Raw genomic sequence first — 25,334 nt, forward strand, 5'->3', positions numbered from 1 at the left:
GGCGATCTCTTTCATCTTGGTCAGCACCATGGACGAGATCTCCTCGGGATAGAACGCCTTGGTCTCGCCCTTGTAGCTCACCTGCACCTTGGGCTTATCGCCGTCGCTGATCACCTGGAAGGGCCAGTGCTTCATGTCCGACTGCACCACCGGGTCGCCGAACTTGCGGCCGATCAGCCGCTTTGCGTCGAACACGGTGTTCTGCGGGTTCAGCGCCACCTGGTTCTTGGCCGCATCCCCGATGAGCCGCTCCGTGTCGGTGAAGGCCACGTAGCTGGGGGTGGTGCGGTTGCCTGGTCGTTGGCGATGATCTCCACCTTGCCATGCTGGAACACCCCCACGCAGGAGTAGGTGGTGCCCAGGTCGATGCCGATGGCCGCGGTTTTCGCCATGCCGCTGCCCTGCTCTCTTCCTTGCCCCGCGCTCAGGTTCAGGCTTTGGAAAGGCGGTCGGAATCCGCGACGAGGAACTCGGTCTTCTCGAAAGCTGCAAACTCGCAAAGGCGCGGGAGCGGGCCTCAATAACGCGGCGAAAGTTGCGCTAGCGGATGCCTCAGGACAGCCTGGAGCCTCTTTGCCGCTTTGCGTTTGCCGGCGGCGGCGCGGCTCTGCGCTTATAACGCTTCATCCAGCCCCGCCTTTTCCGTCCTCGACCAATCGCGGAGCTCTGCGGGGCTGCCCGGTCGGGAATATTCCAGGGGTTTCGCCTCGCGTCCCGCCTCCAGGCTTCCTGGGACCAATCGGTGTCTCGGGCGCCGCCCCTCCTAGAACTCTCCAGACTCTTCTGGGATTCTTGGGAAGGGACCCGAGTCTTGAGTCATAAGTGGAGGGAGGAGAGGCGCAGGGCTTGGGTTGTTGTTGATTCCGCCCACTCAGTCTCCGTTACCCGCCTTCGATGGTGTCTCCTGGTTTATAATTGACTGAAAGGACTATCACTGGGGTGATAATTGTAAGGCGGTGAGAGGCTCGTGGCGTTTAAACTAGTTTGATGGTTAGGATGGGATGATGGGATACAGGGGTCCCGGTATACCCCAAATACAGAAAGTTCCCGAGTTTCTCGAAGTGGGTGGGGTATCTGGGGGTCAAAGAGACTCCGATTGGACTGTAGTGATGACGGACGGGTTCACGTTTAGGACCGCTAATGGATAGGTACAAAGGCTTGTGGGCTGTCTCAGGATTGCCTTGGCTCTCCGCGGAGTTTTTCCCACCTTCGATTTAAAGCGGAAGAGAAGGGAAAATAATACAATATAGTTTTGACATCATCTTTAACCTACATGGATGGAATATCTGGGGATGGGGAATTTGAATTTTTTGAAAGAAAATCAATGAAACGGGTGGTTCTTAAACGGAAGAACGTCCCCATCGCCCTAGAAGGGACAGGCTGGGTCAAGGGCGGGGTGAGGGAAAGGCAGGGCTGGATCGGTGAACCCATTTGCCTAGGTCGGGCTCAAGCCGGAGGAAGAAAAAAACTTTCCATAGGACTACAGCTGTCTTTAAGGCCTTTGGGGCTTTTCCGTTTCCCTGTTCTTCCCAGCCTGTGGATTTGGGCTACCCCTTTCCCACTTTTCCCCCTGTTAATCCCTGGTTCAGAACCCTGAATTCAGTCTTATGCACTCTCCCTGTCGCCCTTAGGCTGTCCGTCCTTTTAAAATGTAGTACAGAGGCTGGGGAGCTGGCGGGGGAAGGATGGGGATGTTCTGTCTTTCTTAGCAGCGTCATAAGCCACAGCTGGGTGCAGGTGGTCCCTTTTAAACAGAATGTTCCGGAATCCTTATGCTGGAAGGTGGGAGGGGTTGGTCCGACCCAGGTTCTACTTCCAACTCCTTTAAAATTTATTTGTCATGCATTTAATGCAACCACTTAGTTTTTTATCCTAGATTCCAACTTCCTGCACGTTATCCTCCCTCCTGCTTTGAATACAAACACATTTTATCATTCGCCCCCCCCCACACACACACACTTTTAAAATTCTTTGCAGGCATGAAAAAGCACTTTTTGGGTGCCTGATATAAAAATCTAAGACAGATTAAAGTAATAGCGCCGGGTTCACAACCCATCAAAAATAGGCTCATTGCTGTATACACATGGTTGAACACAGTAAATACAGTGGGAGAAGGCAGTTTTTTGTATGTTTGCTTTTATATGAGAAGGCCGTTTTTTTTTTTTTTTTTTTAAATATTTTATTTATTTATTTGACAGTGAGAGATCACAAGTAGGCAGAGAGGTGGGCAGAGAGAGAGGAAAGGAAGCAGGCTACCTGCTGAGCAGAAAGCCCGATGTGGGGCTTGATCCCAGAACCCTGAGATCATGACCTGAACGGAAGCCAGTGGCTTAACCCACTGAGCCACCCAGGCGCTCCATGAGAAGGCCGTTTTTGATAAAGGGAAGGAATCTTGCTTCTGAACATTTTGCTCGGCTAGAATTGCTTTCACAATCCCGTGTATGTTTGGGCAGGCAAGTGATAACTTTTTTTTTTTTTTTTTTTAAACATTCAGATGTAGCTCCCTAATGAGTCACCTCCTAATCTAGTCAAACTGGTCAAACTTAAGGAAATTTCCATTTCTTTATGCAATCTCTGGCGACTCCCCAAGCTTTCGTTTTAGCTGCCCAATGTGTCAACACATCAAGGGACCCTTAACCTCACCTCCTTCTCCCTCTGGAAGCTTCCTTGGCATTAGCTGCTACTAGAGGCAGTTCTGGAATTACTCCTTCCTTCTCTTCAGATCTGCAGTTTAGAATACTTTTTTGGCTGGAAGCAAAGGGCATCACTGTACCCACTGCCTGGCAGGTAGACATGGTATCAGGACCTCAAATCTTGTTACTGTGTGTATAGCAGTAAAAGATCCACTAGAAATACTGTTTCCCGTGAATCATCAGCTATCCCTTATAGCTGACTTACGTTTTGAGTCAAATCTCTCTGTGTGGACCCAAACATCTATATTATTTTCCCATTTCCTGACAAGGAGAGGGTCTCCTAAATTTTGTCTTTTATGCTGGATGCCTCCCAAGGCAAAAAGAAACCCAGTCGCAGGTTTAACTGCTGTGTAAGATGACTGTAAGAACCCCAAGAGCTTTCCAGAATTTTATTTAGGCTAATTTTGCAATTAGCCAATTCCCCAAACTGGTGGGGCTGTCAGGTACTTATTTAAGAGTGGGGAACAAAAGAGAGAGAGAGCCAAGAACTTTGCAGAGCAGTTAGAGTGGAGGAAGTGAGCCTTCATGACCCTGAAGCTGCCACATTCTTTTTCTTCTCTCCTTTTTCCTGCAGTTTCTCCAACAGTACTATTCTCCTCGGTTCTTTTAGTTTTAAAGATAGTACAATTCTAACGTTAGTTAGGAAAAAGCAAAAGAGATAACTGATATGAAACCCAGAGCCAGGCATTTTTAACAAGTCAATGGCAAAGGCCTCTGTGACTGGGGAGTACTACGGATTTCCAGAAGCTTTTGGGAAAACCTGGGAAAGGGAAAATTTGCGTTTGCGTCTGACTCTACCTCCTGTCCTCCTCCTTCTTCACCATGCAGTACTTGTAAGTTAACTAACACAAGTCTCTGTATCTCTAACATAGAATTAACAGTATCCATCTAGTAGGATGGTAGCCTCAGGAATTAATAGGATAATGCTTCTCAGGCCTTAGTTCTGTGCCTGGGACAGAGCAGTGCTCAAAAGTTTGCTCCCTTTCTCCTGTCTTTGTTGGGATCCCACACTCTAGGGTCTGACCTCTCAATATTCTCGAGGTGCTTACAAGATTGGGGACTACTGCCTGGACAATGGTATTACTTTCAGTTTACTGGAGAAACTATCTTAAGATTTTTAGGCAGAGGCTATTTAGTCAAACCTTTTCCTTTTTAAAGATGAACACAAAAGATCAGAGTTCAATGGCTTAGTCTGGTCACCCTGAAAGCTAATTTTAGAACTGATGATTGAGCCTACATGTCCTCATACTCCCTATTTTGGACTCCTCTCAATGCTGGCATATGCATCCTATCCTTCATTCTCTACAGAGAGGAAAACAAATGGCCACAGAAGGGAGTGAAGTGAATGTCAGGCCTCTGTGCGCATTAGGGGCACCACGGGATATATGACCAGCTGGGACTCCCCTCCAGGCTGCCACTTCTGATTCATAATCACCCCTCCCCCACCTTTCCCACACTTCCGGATCTCCCAGCCCCGCCTCCCCCTCCTTTCATAAGAGAATGTTCGGTCCGAAAGGGGAAAGCGGGGTGCGAGGAAGGGGGGGGAGCCCTGTTACTATGGCTAAGCTGGAACATAGTTCACAGAATCTTCTGGAAATTAAATATAGAGCCATGACTAAGCTTGATGTTTTAGGGCGGGGTTGGGGTGTTGGGGGAGGTGTTGGGGACCTTGGACGGGGCAGTTTGTTGAAGCACGTTCTAACAAGTCAGTCCCCACCCCCGAACCCAGAAAACTCCAAAATGCTCCTGACGGCGCCGGGCCGCGGGATACGGACAGGATAAAGGCGGGTGCAGAGCGCGGAGGCCGGGACCTAGCGGCGGGGTGGCCGCGGGATTGCCTGGCCGCTACCAGGCATTTGTGACTTTTTCAAGACGGGATGAAAACAAAAAAAGGCGAGGTCTTCACAGTTTCTCTCACACTAGGTAATTTATGCGACGAAAGCACTGGAAAGTCTTGTAACTCCTACAACTATGCGGGGGGATGGGAGGGGTTGGGGGTGGGAATCGGATGGCCAGACGCCAGAGGAGGAGGTCCCCAGAGCCCGAAGCGAGCGCGCACCGAGCCAGGCGGGAACGCGCGGCGCCCCGGTCCCTGCTGGCCTCGCTCTGCCGCAGTCTTGCCGCCGCCTGTCGCTCCTCGCCCCGTGGGGACGTTGGGAGCGGTAAAAAAAAAGGTCAAAGGCCCTGGGAACTGATTCTCGTCTTCTGGACTCCGTTGCACGCCCCCCATCCCCCATCCTTCGATCCTTAGTTGGGCGCTACAGGGACCGTCAGGACGCGGCGGGCGGGGCGGGTTCACCCGGGCCTCTGGAATTCGCTCCGCGGCCGGGAGCGGTGCTAGGGAAGGGGGGCGGGGCTCGTGGCGTTGCCCTGTTCCAATGCAGCGGATTCTCAAGAGGTGACCCACGGAGACGGATTTAGGGTGTTCAGTTAGGGTGAAGGTTGAGGACAGTTGCCATTCCTTATCCCTACCGTGAGGATCGCCCCCTCACCTGAAATAATCCCATCTCCTCTTTTAACCGAAAGTCCATGTCCCTGCCCACTTTTATATTTATAAAATTGTTTTGATTACCTTTTTAGTTTTTGATGACAGTCCTCTTAAACAGCAGAAATAACAGTAAGTATATATGTTGCTAACAAAGCAATACCTTGGGTTCAAACAGTTGCATTACCATAGCCGCTTGCCTTCTGAGGGCTGGCATAGGGAAACAGGTGGGATTGGAAAGGAATTAAGGAAAATATTTGACTTAGAAAATCCTTTCCTCGGGGCGCCTGGGTGGCTCAGTGGGTTAAAGCCTCTGCCTTTGTCCTAGGATCTAGCCCCGCATCATTCGGCTCTCTGCTCAGTGGGGAGTCTGCTTACTCCTATCGCTCTCTCTGCCTGCTTGTGATCTCTGTCTGTCAAATAAATCTTAAAAAAAAAAAAAAAAATCCTTTTCTTACCCGCGGTCATTTTTCTTCCATGTACCTCCCCCACCCCCAAAATTTCTTGTTACCCAAGACATCACTTTCTCCAGGGATGGCACTGCATTCTCTTTTAAATCTACAATTTTGGAAAAATTTTAAAAAATAATAAATAAATCTACAATTTTGGGATGCCTGGCTGGCTCAGTCTCTTAAGTGTCTGCCTTCAGATTAGGTCATGATCCCAGGACCCTAGAATCGAGTCCCCTGTCAGGCTCCTTCCTCAGGAGGGAGCCTGCTTCTCCCTCTGCCTGCTGCTTGTGCACTGACAAATGAATAAAATCTTAAAAAAAAAAAAAAAAAAGTCTACAGTTTCATCAGCCTGCTCTCCTTTGACCTTACAAAGTGATTATTTCAGTCTCCAGTGCAGGTGTATACAGGCTATAACTTCTTATATTGATTTCTTAATAAAGCAACCATTCAATAACTTGACTAATTGGGCCACAGGAACTTATTTTCGCCAGGGTTATTTCTAGAGATTTTTCTAAACACTCTGCTCAAAGGTGTTTCGTAGGACCTTCCCAATCTCCACCCTTTACCCTTTTCGATCCACCTTCCTCTGCCACCTCTCCCCTAAGTAGTCGTTGTGGCTGCTGGCTTGAAGAGTCACTGGTATCTGCAAATGAGTCACAAATGTTCCTGCAGCTCTAAGGGGGAGAGGAGGTACCATAGCAAATGCAGGTCCTCACGAAGACTGGTTTACATTGTGGCTAGAGTCCACAGTCCTACAGTTCAACTGTCTTGAAGGTTATAAACTGGCTTGGAAGCCTAAGCATCTCTTAGATTTCCATTTCCATACTTCCAGAACAAAGTCCACATGTATGGGCCATTCCCAGATTGCTGATTTTCTTCAGAAGTGACTATTTATTGGGGCACCTAGATGGCTCAGAGGGTTAAGCCTCTGCATTCAGCTCAGGTCATGATCTCAGGGTCCTGGGATCAAGCCCCATATCGGGCTCTTTGCTCAGCGAAGAGCCTGCTTCTCCCCTCTCTCTCTCTGCCTGCCTCTCTCCTTACTTGTGATCTCTCTGTGTCAAATAAAAAAAAAAAAAAAGAAAAAAAAAAAAAAAGAAGTGGCTATTTATTTACTAAAAGGTTTGGTGGGCTCTGAAGAAAACAAACTCAGAAAATGCTTCTATGGAATATTGAGACTATTTTTTTAAAGATTTTATTTATTTATTTGACAGAGATCAGAAGTAGGCAGCGAGGCAAGCGGGGGTGGGGGGTGGGGGAAAGCAGGCTCCCTGCCCAACAGACAGCCTGATTCCGGGCTCGAGATCCTAGGACCCTGGGATCATGACCTGAGCCAAAGGCAGAGGCTTTAACCTACACTGCGCCAGCCAGGTGCCCCGAGTGAGACTATTTTTTTTTTTTTTTTAAGATTTTATTTGAGACTATTTTTTAAAAATTGTTTTTGTTGTGGGGCACCTGGGTGGTTCAGTGGGTTAAAGCTTCTACCTTCGGCTCCGGTCATGATCCCAGGGTGCTGGGATCAAGCACGGCATAGGCCATCTGCTCAGCAGGGAGCCTGCTTCCTCTTCTCTGCCTGCCTCTGCCTCCTTATGATCGCTGTCAAATAAAAAAATAAAATCTTAAAAAAAAAAAGTTTTTGTTGATGAAGTGAAATTCACATAACATAAAAACCACCTTAAAGTGCACAACTCAGGGGCACCTGGCTGACTCAGCCTAAAGAGCATGCAACTTGATCTCAGGGACTAAAATTCGAGCCCCACATTGGGTGTAGAGTTTACAAAAATTAAAAAATAACAAAGTGGGTTTAACAGGGATACCAAGTATATCCACAATGATCTGCAACCACCATCTCTATCTTGTTCCCAAACAACTTTGTAATCTCCACATGCAACGGATTCTTAAAAGGGTTTCCTTCCCAAGCCTTGAGGATTGCGGCAGCGTTTTTCAACAAGGAGGTTGTGAAGGGGATTATTTCTAGAATACTAGCAGCTAGGATATGCAGTATCTCAAAGGGAAGTTAATGCATGGGAAGAAAACTTGTAGACCTCCCCCCTTCTCAGTTAACAAATACTAAGCCTTTGTTATCAGTCCCAGTGTTTATCTGATATAATTGTTTGGGATTCCATAAAGCAAAGGCAAAGGGGTAATGATTATGAAACCCAAGTTAGAACCAACCCAGAACCAGGCATGGTAAAAAAACAAACCAACCAACCAACAAACCAAAATTACTGTGAACTTGGGACAGTCTGGCAAAAATGGAAGAAACCAGAGTTGGAATCTAGGTTTAACACCTTTGCTGAACTGAATTTTTTTTAAACCACTACGGTAATTTTAATTAAGTCTTCCCATGTGTTCACCTGTGCAAGTTATGCACCACCCCCTCTCAGTAGAATGAGGATTCGTAACACATAAAAGGCCCCCAAACAGTGCCTGGTACATAAGAGCACTGACCTATTAGGTCCCTCTGCTGGGGCACCAACTCAGTGACAGTTCCTTCTGGATACTCACTGGGTACTTAAAACGTAAATAACCAGTCAGAAATGTGATACTTCTATCTCAGTAACCTCTCAGAAATGAGAACTATAGACAGAGGCATCAAACCAGACTCTTTCATTTTAACGTATGAAAACAAGAGGTCAGAGTGGCTAATCCTAACTGGGCAACCCAGTGCTTTATCTCACATTTCCTCACTACCAATTTAGGACTCACCTGTTCCTTCATGCTTAAACCAGATTATACATCATGGCTCTGACAGACCAGGGGCACTTACAGGAATGGGCAGTCAGGACCTTCACACGTAGCTGCCTCTCCCTTCTGTCTCTTGCCAGCCTCTCTGGGAACACCCTACCCAATACCCCTTTCCCAAGCCACCCTTACATAGGGTCAACCCCTTCGCCAAACTCAAGGCACTACGGTCAGTAACCCTTAACCTTTTCTACAACCAGACCCAACCTACCCAATACAAGTTGTTTTAAAACAAAAAACAAAAAAACTCCCCAACATACCATTTGCCTGAAAGCAAGAGCTCACAATGCAATATATAGACTTACTTCTCCAGATCCTGGACTTACCTAAAATACAAATTACCAGTTTTAGAGCAAAACACCAACCTATACAGACTCTAACCTCAGAATAAAACACAGAAGCAGGGAACACAAATTATTGAGTTTATTTACTCAGCAGAAAATAAAACAACAAAACAAAAAAAAAAGGCCTGTTTGGTGTGGATATTACAAAAAAGAAAGGCACAAAAGATGGCAGTATTAATTCTTGCTACATTTAGACTCTAGAAAAGGGGAACTATGTGAATTCACCGAAAGAGAACGTTGAAATTAGGCAAACTGGGAAAGTTGAGAGCTGATGATACGCAGACATGTAAGGCAATGCAAGAGTCCTGAATTCCAACGGTCTCCGACACAAACACGAACAATTTGAGGAAGAACTCCTAATCCACCTCCTCAATAGTGGGGCCAGACCCAGAGCCCCCTTTGGGGGCCTGAGCCCCAAAACCGCCGGCCCCGGGGCCACCCGCCCCCTGGTACAGTCCAGTGATGATGGGGTTACACACCTGCTCCAGCTCCTTCCTCTTGTGCTCAAACTCATCCTTCTCGGCCAGGGTGTTGGCGTCCAGCCAGGAAATCACCTCCTGGCACTTGTCCAGCACCTTCTTCTTGTCCGCCTCGCTGATCTTCCCCTTGAGACCCTCATCCTCCACGGCACTCTTCATGTTGAAGGCGTAGGACTCCAGGGCGTTCTTGGCAGACACCCTCTCTCGCTGCACCTCATCCTCAGCCTTGTACTTCTCCGCCTCCTGCACCATGCGCTCGATCTCCTCCTTGCTCAGGCGGCCCTTGTCGTTGGTGATGGTGATCTTGTTGGCCTTGCCGGTGCTCTTGTCCGTGGCCGTGACGTTCAGGATGCCGTTGGCGTCAATGTCGAAGGTCACCTCGATCTGGGGCACCCCCCGGGGCGCCGGAGGAATGCCACTCAGCTCGAAGCGCCCCAGCAGGTTGTTGTCCCGCGTCATGGCCCTCTCGCCCTCGTACACCTGGATCAGCACGCCGGGCTGGTTGTCCGAGTAGGTGGTGAAGATCTGCGTCTGCTTGGTGGGGATGGTGGAGTTGCGCTTGATCAGGGCGGTCATCACGCCCCCGGCCGTCTCCAGCCCCAACGACAGCGGGGCCACGTCCAGCAGCAGCAGGTCCTGCACGTTCTCAGACTTGTCCCCCATCAGGATGGCCGCCTGCACCGCCGCCCCGTAGGCCACGGCTTCGTCGGGGTTGATGCTCTTGTTGAGGTCGCGCCCATTGAAGAAGTCTTGCAGCAGCTTCTGCACCTTGGGGATGCGGGTGGAGCCCCCCACCAGGACCAGGTCGTGGATCTGGGCCTTGTCCAGCTTGGCGTCGCGCAGCGCCTTCTCCACGGGCTCCAGCGTGCTGCGGAACAGGTCCGAGCACAGCTCCTCGAACCGCGCCCTGGTGATGGACGTGTAGAAGTCGATGCCCTCGAACAGGGAGTCGATCTCCAGGCTGGCCTGGGTGCTGGACGACAGGGTCCTCTTGGCCCTCTCGCAGGCCGTGCGCAACCGCCTCACGGCTCGCTTGTTCTGGCTGATGTCCTTCTTGTGCTTCCTCTTGAACTCCTCCACGAAGTGGTTCACCAGCCGGTTGTCAAAGTCCTCCCCTCCCAGGTGGGTGTCCCCCGCCGTGGCCTTCACCTCGAAGATGCCGTCGTCGATCGTCAGGATGGATACATCGAAGGTGCCGCCGCCCAGGTCAAAGATGAGCACGTTGCGCTCCCCCTTGCCCGTCCTGTCCAGGCCGTAGGCGATGGCGGCGGCCGTGGGCTCGTTGATGATCCTCAGCACGTTCAGCCCCGCGATCACCCCCGCGTCCTTGGTGGCCTGGCGCTGCGAGTCGTTGAAGTAGGCCGGCACGGTGATCACCGCGTTGGTCACCGGGTAGCCCAGGTACGCCTCGGCGATCTCTTTCATCTTGGTCAGCACCATGGACGAGATCTCCTCGGGATAGAACGCCTTGGTCTCGCCCTTGTAGCTCACCTGCACCTTGGGCTTATCGCCGTCGCTGATCACCTGGAAGGGCCAGTGCTTCATGTCCGACTGCACCACCGGGTCGCCGAACTTGCGGCCGATCAGCCGCTTTGCGTCGAACACGGTGTTCTGCGGGTTCAGCGCCACCTGGTTCTTGGCCGCATCCCCGATGAGCCGCTCCGTGTCGGTGAAGGCCACGTAGCTGGGGGTGGTGCGGTTGCCCTGGTCGTTGGCGATGATCTCCACCTTGCCATGCTGGAACACCCCCACGCAGGAGTAGGTGGTGCCCAGGTCGATGCCGATGGCCGCGGTTTTCGCCATGCCGCTGCCCTGCTCTCTTCCTTGCCCCGCGCTCAGGTTCAGGCTTTGGAAAGGCGGTCGGAATCCGCGACGAGGAACTCGGTCTTCTCGAAAGCTGCAAACTCGCAAAGGCGCGGGAGCGGGCCTCAATAACGCGGCGAAAGTTGCGCTAGCGGATGCCTCAGGACAGCCTGGAGCCTCTTTGCCGCTTTGCGTTTGCCGGCGGCGGCGCGGCTCTGCGCTTATAACGCTTCATCCAGCCCCGCCTTTTCCGTCCTCGACCAATCGCGGAGCTCTGCGGGGCTGCCCGGTCGGGAATATTCCAGGGGTTTCGCCTCGCGTCCCGCCTCCAGGCTTCCTGGGACCAATCGGTGTCTCGGGCGCCGCCCCTCCTAGAACTCTCCAGACTCTTCTCGGGCTTGCTAGGGCTGGCAAGTGTTTATGGAGGGCGGGGTCAGTGCGAGGAGGTGGGAGGGGCTTGGAGGCGGGGGCGGCAGTGTTGACGCTGCCCCCGCCCCAGACGCGTTACAATGGGGTTGCTGCCTCTGACCTCATGGGTTAGTAAGCAATCGGGATGGTAGCACCGGAGTCTGCTCAAAGCTGTAGGGCGGGGCGGGTGGGGGGTGGGGGAACACCGGCTGCGCATTTTGGATGTTGAAGGAGCCCCCACCCTCAGGGGCTCCGCAATCAGAACATTATCAAACTGGATCGCAGGCGACGGGACAATAGGTGAGCCTGGTGGGCTCTCACTGAAATGGAACGGCAGTAGGCAAGATTAATATATCCGTGTTTGAGAAAATGCTTGAACGTCCTATAGTTTTAGTCTAAGGTATGGGGCATTGACCAATCAGGGAAGGGGAATTCTTTGGCAGGCGCCAAGGTGGGTGGGATTTGTCAAAGCTGCTGGAAAGAGGTGGAGGAGCTGATTGATTAGTCTTCAAATAAGAGCCTTACTCCAGCGGAGGTTGGAGAAAGAGTGCTTGTTGGTGCTGTCTTGTCTGAGATAGTTTTTGAGGGTTTGATTGGTTTCCTAGCAGCCATTTTCACCCCACTGGCCCAATGTTACTCCCAAGAAATCCCTAATTGAGCGTAAAGGAGCTGTGGAAGGTAACTAAACCAAAGGATTTGGTTTTCTAAATGCTTTAGAATCTTATGCTTTTAACATGAAGAGTGCTGTGAGTGATGAAGGCTTGAAGGGCAAGATTAGTGAGTCTGATAAAAAGAAAATACTGGAAAAATGCACTGAGGTGCTTTCATGGCTGGAGGCCAATCAACTGGCTGAGAAAGAGGAGTTTGATCATAAGAGAAAGGAATTAGAGCAGGTGTGTAACCCAATCATCAGGATTCATGTCCCCTGAGGAGACCAAAACATAAAATAATCTTAGTTCAGCAGGAAGACAGGTACGATTGCAGAATAAAACATCACAGATAAAGGAGCAAGGTAGTTGAGTAGGCCTTGTGAAAATTGAACACAATATATGCTAAGTGCCTTCCACTTGCTTCCAGTTCGTTAAGAATACTCTAGTCCAAAAAGCACTCTCTGTAAAAGAAGGGACTAGGAAAAGATACTTGTACACCAAATTTATGGCAGCATTATTCACAATAGCCATGAGGTAGAAGCAACCTGGGTGTCCAAGGAGGGAATGACTAAATAAGATGTGTTATATACATATAATAAATATTATTCAGCTTTAAGTAAGGAAACTCTGATACATGCTGTAACATGGATGAACTTTGAGGACATCTTTCTTTCTTTCTTTCTTTTCAAGATTTTATTTATTTATTTGACAGATCGCAAGTAGGCAGAGAGGCAGGCAGAGAGAGAGGGTGAAGCAAGCTCCCCGCTGGGCAGAGAGCCCGATGCAGGGCTGGATCCCAGGACCCTGAGATCATGACCTGAGCTGGAGGCAGAGGCTCAACACACTGAGCCACCCAGGCGCCCTTGAGGACATCTTTCTAAGTGAAATAAGCCAGTCACATAAAAAAAATTATTGTGTAATTCTATTAATACGAAGACCTAGAGTAGTTGAATTGATAGAGATAGAAAGTAGAATAGTAGTTGCCAGGGGCTGGAGGGAGGAGGGGAATGGAGAGTGGCTTAATTGGTATAGAATTTCAGTTTTGCAAGTTAGAAAGATTTCTGGAGGGTGGTCAACAATATGAATGAACTTACTGCTGAAAAGTATACTTAAAAAAACAGTTAAGTTGGTAAATTTCAGATTGTGTATTTTTCTACAATTGAAAGTAATGAAATAAAAAAGCCCCGTGCCAAAACTTCATTTCATTTTTTCTTCTCAGGCCTCGGAAGACCATGGCTACTGCTAAGGGAATGGCCATCGGCATCGACCTGGGCACCACCTACTCCTGCGTGGGGGTGTTCCAGCATGGCAAGGTGGAGATCATCGCCAATGACCAGGGCAACCGCACCACCCCCAGCTACGTGGCCTTCACCGACACGGAGCGGCTCATTGGGGATGCAGCCAAGAACCAGGTAGCCATGAATCCCCAGAACACTGTCTTTGATGCCAAACGTCTGATTGGCAGGAAGTTTAATGATCCTGTCGTGCAATCAGATATGAAACTTTGGCCTTTTCAAGTAATCAATGAAGGAGGGAAGCCCAAGGTATTGGTGTCATACAAAGGAGAGAAGAAAGCTTTTTATCCTGAGGAAATCTCTTCTATGGTGCTGACAAAGATGAAGGAGACTGCTGAGGCTTTTTTGGGCCACCCCGTTACCAATGCTGTGATCACTGTACCAGCGTATTTCAATGATTCTCAACGCCAGGCTACCAAGGATGCAGGTGTGATTGCGGGTCTCAATGTGCTAAGAATTATCAATGAACCCACAGCTGCTGCCATTGCATATGGCTTAGATAAAGCAGGTCAGGGAGAGCGACATGTCTTGATCTTTGATCTAGGTGGAGGCACTTTTGATGTGTCCATCCTGACCATAGACGATGGAATTTTTGAGGTGAAGGCCACTGCCGGGGACACCCACCTGGGAGGGGAGGACTTTGACAACCGTCTGGTGAGCCACTTCGTGGAGGAGTTCAAAAGGAAGCACAAGAAGGACATCAGCCAGAACAAGCGAGCCGTGAGGCGGCTGCGCACAGCCTGCGAGAGGGCCAAGAGGACCCTGTCGTCCAGCACCCAGGCCAACTTGGAAATTGATTCACTTTATGAAGGCATTGACTTCTACACATCCATCACCAGAGCCCGGTTTGAAGAGCTGTGTGCAGACTTGTTTAGAGGCACTCTGGAACCTGTGGAGAAGGCCCTTCGGGATGCCAAGATGGATAAGGTGAAGATCCATGACATTGTGTTAGTGGGGGGCTCCACTCGTATCCCTAAGGTTCAGAGGCTGCTGCAGGACTACTTTAATGGTCGTGATCTCAACAAGAGCATCAACCCCGACGAGGCCGTGGCCTATGGGGCGGCAGTGCAGGCGGCCATCCTGATGGGGGACAAGTCTGAAAAGGTACAGGATCTGCTTTTGTTGGATGTCGCTCCCTTGTCTCTAGGGCTGGAAACGGCCGGGGGCGTCATGACGGTCCTGATCAAGCGCAACTCCACCATCCCCACCAAGCAGACGCAGATCTTCACCACCTACTCGGACAACCAGCCCGGCGTGCTGATCCAGGTGTACGAGGGCGAGAGGGCCATGACGCGGGACAACAACCTGCTGGGGCGCTTTGACTTGACTGGAATCCCTCCTGCACCCAGGGGAGTGCCTCAGATTGAGGTGACCTTTGACATCGATGCCAATGGTATTCTCAATGTAACAGCCATGGACAAGAGCACAGGCAAGGCCAACAAGATCACCATCACCAACGACAAGGGTCGTCTGAGCAAGGAGGAGATCGAGCGCATGGTTCTAGATGCTGAGAAGTATAAAGCTGAGGATGAGGTCCAGAGAGAGAAAATCTCTGCAAAAAATGCTTTAGAATCTTATGCTTTTAACATGAAGAGTGCTGTGAGTGATGAAGGCTTGAAGGGCAAGATTAGTGAGTCTGATAAAAAGAAAATACTGGAAAAATGCACTGAGGTGCTTTCATGGCTGGAGGCCAATCAACTGGCTGAGAAAGAGGAGTTTGATCATAAGAGAAAGGAATTAGAGCAGGTGTGTAACCCAATCATCACAAAACTCTACCAGGGAGGATGTACTGGGCCTTCCTGTGGGACGGGGTATACTCCTGGAAGGGCCGCCACAGGCCCCACCATTGAAGAAGTAGATTAATCTTATCCGGAGCTGGAGGGTTCTAGGGTGCCTCTAAGGTGAATTTTCTTCCCCTCATCTTCAAACGTTGTTATGATTATTGAATTGACTGTGCTGAACCTATGTTACCATCCTTTCGGATTCTGACAAATCTTTTGTATACCATCTTTTCACAGTCCATGTTTCTGACTTTTAGGAAAACTAGGCCCCTCTGAACCATTTGATGAATTTGAATGTCTGCTATTTATTTCTGACCTCCCAACTTTCTTCTTCCTATGTGGATGGTTAAATGTCAGTCAGTAAACTTGTTCCTAAAACAAATTTTTTCTGGTATCTTTATTGATTTATTATTTTTAAGTTTATTTTTATTTATTTTTAAAGATTTATTTTAGAGAGAGAGCACATACACGCATGTGAGCACACATGAGAACACTGAGGGGAGGAATAGAGAGAGAGGGAGAGAGAAACCCTAACGGACTCCACACTGAGCTCAGACCCCGATGTGGAACTCAATCCCACCACGCTGAGATCATGACCTGAGCCAAAACCAAGAGTCAGACCCCAGTTGACTGAGCCACCCAGGATCCCCTGTTTTTTTAAAAATTTATTTAAGTCATATCTACACCCAATGTGGGGCTCAAACTTATGACCCTGAGATGAAGAGTCATATGCTCTTCTGACTGAGCAAGCCAGGCACCCCTTTTCTGGTATCTTTAGACTGTGAGTGTACCTTAAAAAGTAAGGTAACGATTTCATGAAGAGTGTGAGTGTGGTCTAATTGTGAATGATTAATTAAACTGGCTAGGGGAAAGTGTTTGAATTTTCATGAGCTAATTGTTTCCAGCAGGAAAATGACTCTTAATCATCAGGCACCTTTAGCTCCAGCTGGAGCAGTTGCTCACTGTAGTTTCTGCTTATATTCAGTGAAAGACCGGTTTAGGTACTTAGGGTTCAGCTGGGGGAACAAACTTCTGATTGATGTTCTCCTTATGACATTTAAAGGTGAGGTCTAGGGCATCCAGCATCTGTGTACTCATAGAGTCTATTATTACATCCTTTACATACAGAAAACATTTTTAAAACAAACTGCTGACAAATGGGTACTTTTCTGGGAGATGAGAAATGGAGATTTTGTAGTCTTATTCCTTGAAGAAAATATTTTCACCTATTGTGTCATAATATCATATATTTATAAAACCCTTAGGGGCATGAGTGTATAAGTCTGTGTAACTGTACACTTGTGTCCTTTAGTGTTTGAGGGAACATATTTGGAAGTCAAATATTAGAATAGCAAGTTTTTGTTTGGTTTTACTCAGTCCTTTACAGGGTGTAAGGAGGGTGTGAGAAACATGGACTTTTAAAGGGTGTAAGAAACATGGACTGAGATTGGGTCCTTGGGAGAAATATGTTTATTGGGAACCTTTTTAAATTTTATATTATGCTAGTCACCATACAGTACATCATTAGTTTTTGATGTAGTGTTCCATGCTTGTTTGCATAAAACACCCAGTGCTTGGTGCAATCCGTACCCACCTTAATACTCATCACCAGGCTCACCCATAACCCCAATCCCCTCCCCCCTCCTAAAACCCTGTTTCTATTGGGAACCCTTGATAAAATCAGTATCAGTGCTCAGGCTCCTGATCTCAGGGACTTTGCAACATTTCATTTTTTTTAAAGATTTTTATTTATTTATCTGACAGAGATCACAAGTAGGCAGAGGCAGGCAGAGAAAGAGGGGGAAGCAGGCTCCCTGCAGACAGGGAGCCCGATGCAGGGCTTGATCCCAGGACCCTGAGATGGATCGTGACTTGAGCTGAAGGCAGAGGGTTAACCCACAGCCACCCAGGCGCCCCAACATTTTATTTTTTAAACTTTTTATCGAAGTGTAACGGATATAGAAAAGTGCATAAATCAGGAGTTTTCCCAAGTTCCTTGACAGTTTTCAATAGAGTGTCTGGAGGGTTTTGAACCGTGGGCAGCACCATCAAGAAAAAAATCCCAGAGAGGCCATGAACCTCTTGAAAATTTGGCTAACAGCTGGGGCTCGCGCCTGCGTGGTGGAAGCCCGCCACTCCGGGAGGAAGTGGGAAGGCAGGAAGGCCCGCCCCTTTCCCCGGCTTCAGCGCCCCTGCTGCTCTCCACAGCCCGCTCTCCCAGGTCCACGAGTCGACAGTGCGCTCCTGTCATTACTCAGAGCTCCCCCGGCTCTTCTCGCTGCGTCTGCGCGATTCTGTGCCGCCCCACGCGCGGGCTTGCATCCCGGTTGCCGCCCGGCCCCAGTCCCGCGGTTCCCGGCCCTCGCCTTCCCCGTCCGGCCGGCAGCCCGCGGCTTGAGCACCATGGTAGGTACCGTGACGTCACAAGGGGGCGCCCTGGGGGAGCGCAGGCGGGCCGAAGGTTGGGGAGCGGGGAGGGGGTCGAGGCTTTGACCCTCGGAGCCAGAGTTGGGCCCTTGGGTTTGCTCTTTATTCTTAGTTCCTGCGCCTTGCATTCTGTGGGGGGGGGGGGGGGGATACACCTGGGAGCTCATGGGATTTTTTTTTTACCCTTATGCGGGAACAAAAGAAACGCGTGGAAGAGTTGGGGACAGGAGGGGAGGGGAAAGCTTGACCTCGAGGAGTATTTCTATGACGGAGGCCAGGCTTTGGGAGGGTGAGAATGGGACGCTTTCTACAGTTGTGCCCACTGGGGGTTGGGGGGTAGAGAGGAACCCAGGAGAGGTGGTTGAAAGCCTGGCCCGGAGAGCGAGAGGGGCGCAGGGCAGAGCATCTCTCTGGAGCTTTAAGTCAGGGGCTCCGTGAAGTGTGTTTGGGCTCCAGCCGGAGTATTGTGTTCCGGGGGCCCACAGAGTATTTTTTCCTGTGAAGTTTTGAGAACTGCCAGAGATGTGGCCGGGTTCCCAATATCAGTACTGGAAATACTACCAGAGGGAGGGGCACTCCTTCCTACCCTGTGTATAACTTCCCAGGTGATAGTTTTCCCTCTCTCGCCCAATAGCTCTTCTATTCCTTTTTCAAGTCCCTGGTGGGCAAGGATGTGGTCGTGGAACTCAAGAATGACCTGAGGTAGGCACCTGTTCCTGCAAGTCGTAGCGGGTGGGTATATGCGGGGCTCTGGAACCCCTTTGACAAGTATGATTTGAGGGCTGGACAAAGTGGGAGAGATACAAAAGAAATAAATGACCTGTGCCGTTTGGTTAAAGTACTAGAGAGCCATGAGAGGGCAGAGGCATCGCTAAATTTGTTTTTACAAAACGAACATAGTTTTGTTTTTTTCTGATTAAACTGTTTACTCAATTATGGAAATGTAGGAATCAGTTCCACAAGTAAAGGGGTATTACAGGGGCGTTTGTAATTTTATTTGCAGTAGCCCAAAATTGGAAACAAATAACCATCTACAGGGAATGCGTTAAGTTGTGACACTTCATAATATACAGCTGTCACAGAGGAATAGATGTATTGATATGAAGAGCTGTTGCAGAATGGTAGATGTGGCACAACTTCCATTTTGTTAAAGAGAACGTAAAGGATAAACTGAAGACCAGTGCAGTCCATTATGTCTGCTTTTACAGCCTCTACCCCCTTGTCTCATTAGCCTCTAAATAGCAACCAGGACATGGAGTAAATGCTGTATCCTTGGAGAGACTTTTTTCCTGGTCCTTCTAGCCAAAGTAGTATCTGTTATATAGTCTGTTTTCTTCCTAGTAGGTGCTTCTGAAATTGTGATTTCATAAAAGTATGTTTAGTATTTACAGCCTGTCCTTCCTACAGGACCAGGACCATGTTTAAGCTCACCTTTGTGTACCTGAGTTCTGCAATAGGCCTAGTATATCATAGGTGCTTAATAAGTGTGTGCTGAAAGAAGGAAAAATGGCTAACATTTGAGAACATTTTATCAACTAAGCACTATTCTGAATACTTTACATTTATTAACATTAATTATTTTAACAACTCTGTAGCACACATACTATTGTTGTTGTCTTATACACATGAGGAAACTGAAGCATAGACAGGTTAACTGCTTAAGTCTACACAACTAGTAAATGACAGCCAGAACTGAAGTCCAGTTCTGTCTGGCTTGCACACGTTTGCACTCTTATTTATTTATTTTAAAATATTTTGTTTATCTATTTGACAGAGATCACAAGTAGGCAGAGAGAGGGGGAGGCAGGCTCCTTGCTGAGCAGAGAGCTGGATGTGGGGCTCCATCCAAGGACCCTGGGATCAGGCCCCTGGAACCATGACCCGAGCTGAAGGCAGAGGGTTTAACCCCCTGAGCCATGTAGGCGCCCCACATTTGCACTCTCTTAAATTAAAAACGATTGGTTAGAGAAGGACAAATACCATATGATTTCACTAATATGTGGAATTTAAGAAAACAGATGAACATGGAAAAGAGAGAGGCAAACCAGAAAACTTTTTTTTCTTAAGATTTTATTTATTTATTTGACACACAGAGAGAGGGAGAGAGCACAAGCAGGGGGAGTGGCAGACAGAGGGAGAAGCAGGCTTCCCTGATGAGTGGGGCTCGATCCCAGGACTCAGGGATTATGACCTCAGCCAAAGGCAGACACTTAACCAACTGAGCCACCCAAGTGCCCCCAGAAAACAGACTCTTAACTATAGAGAACAAACAGGATTGTTGGAGGGGAGGTGAGTGGGGGCACGGATTTGGTGGGTATTGAGGCCGGCATTTGCTGTGATGAACCTTGGGTGCTCTATGTAAGTGATGAGTCACTAAATTCTACACCTGAAGCTAACATTACACTGTATGTTAACTAATGAATTTAAATAGAAATTTGAAAAAAACAAATAAATAAAAATGGGGTCATACTCTTTATGCAACTGTGAAACTTGCTTTTTGTTCAGCAATATGTTGTGGATATCTTCCATGTCAATAAAGTTGATCTTTAACATTCTTAATGTCTGGGCATTTTTTTTAAAAGATTTTTTATTTTATTATTTAATTGACAGACAGAGATCACAAGTGGGCAGAGAGGCAGGCAGAGAGAGAGGAAGGGAAGCAGGCTTGCTACCGAGCAGAGCGCCTGATGCAGGGCTCAATCCCAGAACCCTGGGATCATGACCTGAGCCAAAGGCAGAGGCTTTAACCCACTGAGCCCCCCAGGCGCCCCTATATGGCATTTTTATTAGCTGGCAGGAACTAATTTAATCAAGACTTTGCTTTTGGACATTTAGGCTGTTTCTTGCTTTTACAAATGATGCTGCCCCGAACATCATTATGTGTGCAACTTTGTACACATCTTTTTCTTTAGAAAAAAATCCTTTAAAAAACTTTCCTTTAAACTAAATAATATTTAAAGTATTATTACGTGATGCTCTTTTAGAAAATTCTGTTTATTTAATTTTCTCAATTTTTAATTTATTTATTTATTATTTTTTTAAAGATTTTATTTATTTATTTGTCAGAGAGAGAGCGAGCACAGGCAGACAGAGTGGAAGGCAGAGGGAGAGGGAGAAGCAGGCTCCCTGCGGAGCAAGGAGCCCGATGCGGGGGACTCGATCCCAGGACGCTGGGATCATGACCCGAGCCGAAGGCAGCTGCCCAACCAACCGAGCCACCCAGGTGTCCCTCAATTTTTAATTTAAATTCCAGTTAACATAAAGGGTAATATTTTCAGGTGTAGAATTTAGTGTTATCACTTATATTCAACACCCAGTGCTCATCACAAGTGCCCTCCTTAATACCTAACTTTTTTTTAAAGATTTTATTGTATTTTTTTTTAAGATTTTATTTATTTATTTGACAGACAGATCACAAGTAGGCAGAGAGGCAGGCGGGGGGGGGGGGGTGCGGAGCAGGCTCCCGCTGAGCAGAGAGCCCCATGTGGGGCTCGATCCCAGGACCCTGGGATCATGACCTGAGCCAAAGGCAGAGGCTTTAACCCACTGAACCACCCAGGCACCCCTAAAGATTTTATTTCTAAATAATCTCTGCACTCAAGGTGGGGCTTAAACTCACAACCCCAAGGTCAAGAGTCACATGCTTAAACAGACTGAGCCAGTCAGGGTTCCCACCTTTAGAAACTTTGAATCAGTGTATTCCCACCTGCCCCCAACAGTATCTTCCATGATTCTTTTTGAGATAATTTCTCAGTGTGGGAAACATTGACACACTGATGTCAATGTCAAACATTGATGGCGTATAGATTGGGGCCATATAGAGAGACAAGTATGGAAATCAACCAGCTAGGCAATTCTGTGAGAGGATTTGTTTTTGGTTTCCTCTTTTCTTCTTTCTGGGTCTTCCATATGGCAAGAATGACTTACATTATAGCCCCATGTCCTAAAACACGGACTTAGAAGATTTGAAGATAGTCCATTGGTATGGGAGAAGGGTTCTTTGCTCTCATGCTTGTTTTCAGACCATTGTGCCAGATATTAAGAGACTGAATGAAATGACACCACCTATGCAGTTTTTCGGAAGTGACTTCACCACTGCAGAAGGTAATACGGTGTTGTCAAAGTCTTTCCAGCAGTCAGGGATGTGGGGAAACCATCATGAAGAAGTATGTTTCTCAGGCAGCGGATTTTAAAGACTTAAAATTTATCAAAAATTGGGACCCAACAGAGAACTGCCAGCTTTATTTTTGGCAAGATAAAGACTTTTTTAAAAAAGATTTATTTATTTTAGAGAGGGAGAGAGTCAGTCTTTTTTAAGAGGGGAGAGAGGCAGAAGGAGGAGGAGGGAGAAAAGCAGGTTCCATGCTCTGTGTGAGCCCCATGTGGGGCTCCATCTCAACCCTGAGATCATGACCTGAGCCAATATCAAGAAATTAAGAGTCCTGGGGTGCCTGGGTAGCTGTGGGGTAGGCCTCTGCCTTTGGCGCGGGTCATGATCTCAAGGTTCTGGGATTGAGCCCCACATCGGGCTCTCTGCTCAGTGGGGAGCCTGCTGCCCCACCCCCCCCGTCTGCCTCTCTACCTACTTAACGATGTCTCTCTCTCTGTGTCAAATAAATAAATAAAAACTTTAAAAAAAATAAAAAAGGAAAGAAATTAAGAGTCCAGTACTTAATCAGCTGAGCAACCCAGGCGAGAGAGAGCCTTAAGCAGACTGAGCATGGAGTCTGATGCGGGATTCGATCTTATGACCCTAAGATCATGACCTGAAGACCTGAAGGTGGCCAAAATCAAGAGTCCTAATGCTTTTTTTCCCCCCTTTTCTTTACAGTTCTTTTTTTAAGATTTTATTTATGTGAGAGAGAGAGACAGAGCGTGAACAGGGCAGGAAGGGAGAGGAGGCAGAGGGAGAGGAAGAAGCCGACTCCCCACTGAACAGGGAGCCTGATGCAGGGCTTGATCCCAGGACCCCCAGATCACAACCCAAGCTGAAGACAGACTCTTAACCAACTGAAACACCCAGATGCCCCCAAGAGCCCGACACTTAAGCAACGGCACATTACAGTCATTTCGTTAGTTTTTAAAAATTTTTTTAAAGATTTTATTTATTTGACAGACAGAGATCACAGGCAGGCAGAGAGAGAGATAGGAGTAAGCAGACTCCCCACTGAGCAGAGAACCCGATTCGGGGCTCGATCCCAGAACACCAGGATCATGACCTGAGTCAAAGGCAGAGGCTTTAACCCACTGAGCCACCCAGGCACCCCAGGTTTTTAAATTTTTTATGATTTCATTTGTGAGAGAGAGCACAAGAAGGGGGAGCAGCAGGCAGAGGGAGAATTAGGCTCCCCGCCGAGCAAGGAGACCAATATAGGGACTTGATCCCAGGACTTTGGGATCATGACCTGAGCCGAAGATAGACACTTAACCTACTGAGCCACCCAGGCAGCCTGAAAGATTTTTAATAACAAAAAAATAGCAAGGGCAATTAAAGAATTATTCTTAGGGAGGAAAATATTGACAACCTTTAGCATACTACATATGCACCCAACAAACGCTATCCTAACCTGTGTTTCTTTGTCTCAGACTTAAGAAACCTTTGAGCACACATCAGTGTTTGAGAACCACTGTTCTAAGGAACATAGAATCTGGTGATGACATGCAGGGTAGTTAGGATGAAGGTGGCCAGGATGGAGGCTGGGCTAGACTGAGGTGTAATAAGACCTTGGCTTGTAGAAGTCAAACTAGAAAGATAATTTTAGAGATGTTAGGAAAATGTCACCAAATGATGGGGACATGGGTCATGGAGGATGGTGAAGTACAACTCAGAATTTGAGGTTGTGAGACTGTTGAGGCCACTCACAGAAAGTAAAGAAGTTGAGAGAGAGGTAGCATGACTTGGAGCCTTGGTGACCTGATAGCATTCCTCATTCACATTTCAGAGGGCCCAGGGATTGAGAAAAGGAGGGGACATCTTGTGCCTGCATCACCAAGAACAATGTTAAGCTACTTTGTCTACTTTACATATGGGGTTCCAACAGATGTTTGAGAATAGCTGCTGGTTTGGGGTATCAGACAAATGTGGCCTCAAGTCCCTGTTTCTTTTACACTTGTGCACATTACACAATCTCTGAGTCCCTGTTTGGTAAGAGGTACCTTGTGAGGTATCCGTAAAGATTGCAAGTACTATATGGAACACGGGCCTAGTTTGTAACAATTGTTTAATACTAGCTTCTAAGAGGGTGCCTGGGTGGCTCAGTGGGTTGAGCCGCTGCCTTCGTCTCAGGTAATGATCTCAGGGTCCTGGGATCAAGCCCCACATCGGGCTCTCTGCTCAGCAAGGAGTCTGCTTTTCTCTCTCTCTCTCCTGCCTCTCTGTCTCCTTGTGATCTCTCTCTGTAAAATAAATAAATAAAATCTTAAAAAAAAAAAGAGTGCCTTGGCTTTAGGGGATGTGAGGTCTAAAATAAACACTGCAATAAAAGCATTGTCTTTCTTGATCCTGGGCTTAGGAATGCCCCCTTTTGGTTCTCTCTTCTGCCTTCCTCAACCCCCAGCTATGTTCTTATCCATGGTCTGAAGTCGTCTCTCGGTTGATTTTGGTGTAAACTGATTGGGTTCTTTCGTCTTCTCCCCCAACAGCATCTGTGGAACCCTCCATTCTGTGGACCAGGTGAGATATGTAGGAGCCTAGAATGAGGTCTTGGGGAAGGAGAAGGGAGAGTTTCAGGGCTGGGTGTTTGCATCTTGTCTCTAGAGCTAATGATGGTGTTTGTCTTCTTTTCTTAGTATCTCAACATCAAACTAACTGACATCAGTGTTACAGACCCTGAGAAGTACCCTCACATGGTGAGTTGGTGATGGTGAAGAGGAAACAAAAGCAGGAAGTTCCTGGGTGGATAGCTGACATTCTTTTTTTTTTTTTTTTTTTTTTTTTTATTTTATCTTATTTGTGTTTATTTGAGAGAGAGAGTACATGAGCTAGGGTGGGGGGCATGGGGGACAGGCAGATGGGACACCACCCAGTGCAGCACCCTGAGATCACTACATGAGCCAAAATCAAGAGTCAGATGCCGAACCGACTAAGCCACCCAGGTGCCCCAGATAACAGACACTTTTAAGGGTGTTTTCTTGTTTATCTGTCTGGGTCTAGTTATCAGTGAAGAACTGCTTCATCCGGGGCTCAGTGGTCCGCTATGTGCAGTTGCCAGCAGATGAGGTGGACACACAGTTGCTACAGGACGCAGCAAGGAAGGAGGCCCTGCAGCAGAAACAGTGACGGTTCCTCCCTGTCCCTCTTCTGTTGGTGACCTTGCACCTCATGTTGCAGCCCAGGACCCCTCTCCCATATTTGAAGGCTTTTCGTCTTTTTTTTTTTTTTTTTGTCTTTTTTGAATATTGGAGACTTTTTTTTTTGTCTCCTTCAAGGGATGAGTGGATGAGAATAATAGTGGGGAGCATCTCTCCTCTGTTGAGGAGGGGAGGATAAGTAGGCTGGGGAACTGCAGACCTGCCTTGTCCTCAGCACCTGCCTTTCTCACTCCTTCCCTGGATATAGTGGGAGAATCTCCTAGATCTCTCCAGGACAGCATGTGATTCATTTTGGGGATGGAAGGAATCTGTCCCGCATCGGGAATAAACTTATGATGCACATTCTAGTTCTGGTTCTGTGTGTGTTTTGGGAACGAGCCTGGAGGGTGGGAAAGGGATGTTGAAGTCATCCAAGCCCTGCTGCTCTATTATCCCAGCCAAGAATCCAGCCCAAATTCCCA

General features: G+C 48.0%; 3 protein-coding genes across 5 annotated transcripts; 2 read left to right on the forward strand and 1 right to left on the reverse strand.

Moving 5' to 3' along the window:
• Nucleotides 1–8,776: 8,776 nt before the first annotated feature.
• Nucleotides 8,777–11,436, reverse strand: LOC309865843 (heat shock 70 kDa protein 1). Its single transcript, XM_082732702.1, has one exon. It carries the CDS (start codon nucleotides 10,999–11,001, stop codon nucleotides 9,076–9,078), a length of 1,926 nt encoding a protein of 641 aa, XP_082588828.1. The 5' UTR covers nucleotides 11,002–11,436; the 3' UTR covers nucleotides 8,777–9,075.
• A 30-nt stretch (nucleotides 11,437–11,466) lies between these two features.
• LOC309865842 (heat shock 70 kDa protein 1-like) lies at nucleotides 11,467–15,517 on the forward strand. 3 transcript variants are annotated; one of them, XM_082732701.1, is made up of 2 exons: nucleotides 11,467–11,537; nucleotides 13,279–15,517. In XM_082732701.1, exon 2 carries the CDS (start codon nucleotides 13,292–13,294, stop codon nucleotides 15,215–15,217), a length of 1,926 nt encoding a protein of 641 aa, XP_082588827.1. In that variant the 5' UTR covers nucleotides 11,467–11,537; nucleotides 13,279–13,291; the 3' UTR covers nucleotides 15,218–15,517. The 3 variants fall into 3 exon arrangements, with proteins under 3 accessions (XP_082588827.1, XP_082588826.1, XP_082588825.1); XM_082732700.1 differs by lacking the exon at nucleotides 11,467–11,537 and adding an exon at nucleotides 11,556–11,809; XM_082732699.1 differs by lacking the exon at nucleotides 11,467–11,537 and adding an exon at nucleotides 11,556–11,709.
• Nucleotides 15,518–17,193: 1,676 nt separating this feature from the next.
• LSM2 (LSM2 homolog, U6 small nuclear RNA and mRNA degradation associated) lies at nucleotides 17,194–25,220 on the forward strand. Its single transcript, XM_082732705.1, has 5 exons — nucleotides 17,194–17,541; nucleotides 18,197–18,264; nucleotides 24,205–24,235; nucleotides 24,352–24,411; nucleotides 24,716–25,220. Exons 1-5 carry the CDS (start codon nucleotides 17,209–17,211, stop codon nucleotides 24,839–24,841), a joined length of 618 nt encoding a protein of 205 aa, XP_082588831.1. The 5' UTR covers nucleotides 17,194–17,208; the 3' UTR covers nucleotides 24,842–25,220.
• The last annotated feature ends 114 nt before the right edge of the window (nucleotides 25,221–25,334 follow it).

The sequence above is a fragment of the Mustela nivalis genome, assembly GCF_964662115.1.
Source record: "Mustela nivalis genome assembly, chromosome: 5".
NCBI classification, from domain to species: Eukaryota; Metazoa; Chordata; class Mammalia; order Carnivora; family Mustelidae; genus Mustela; species Mustela nivalis.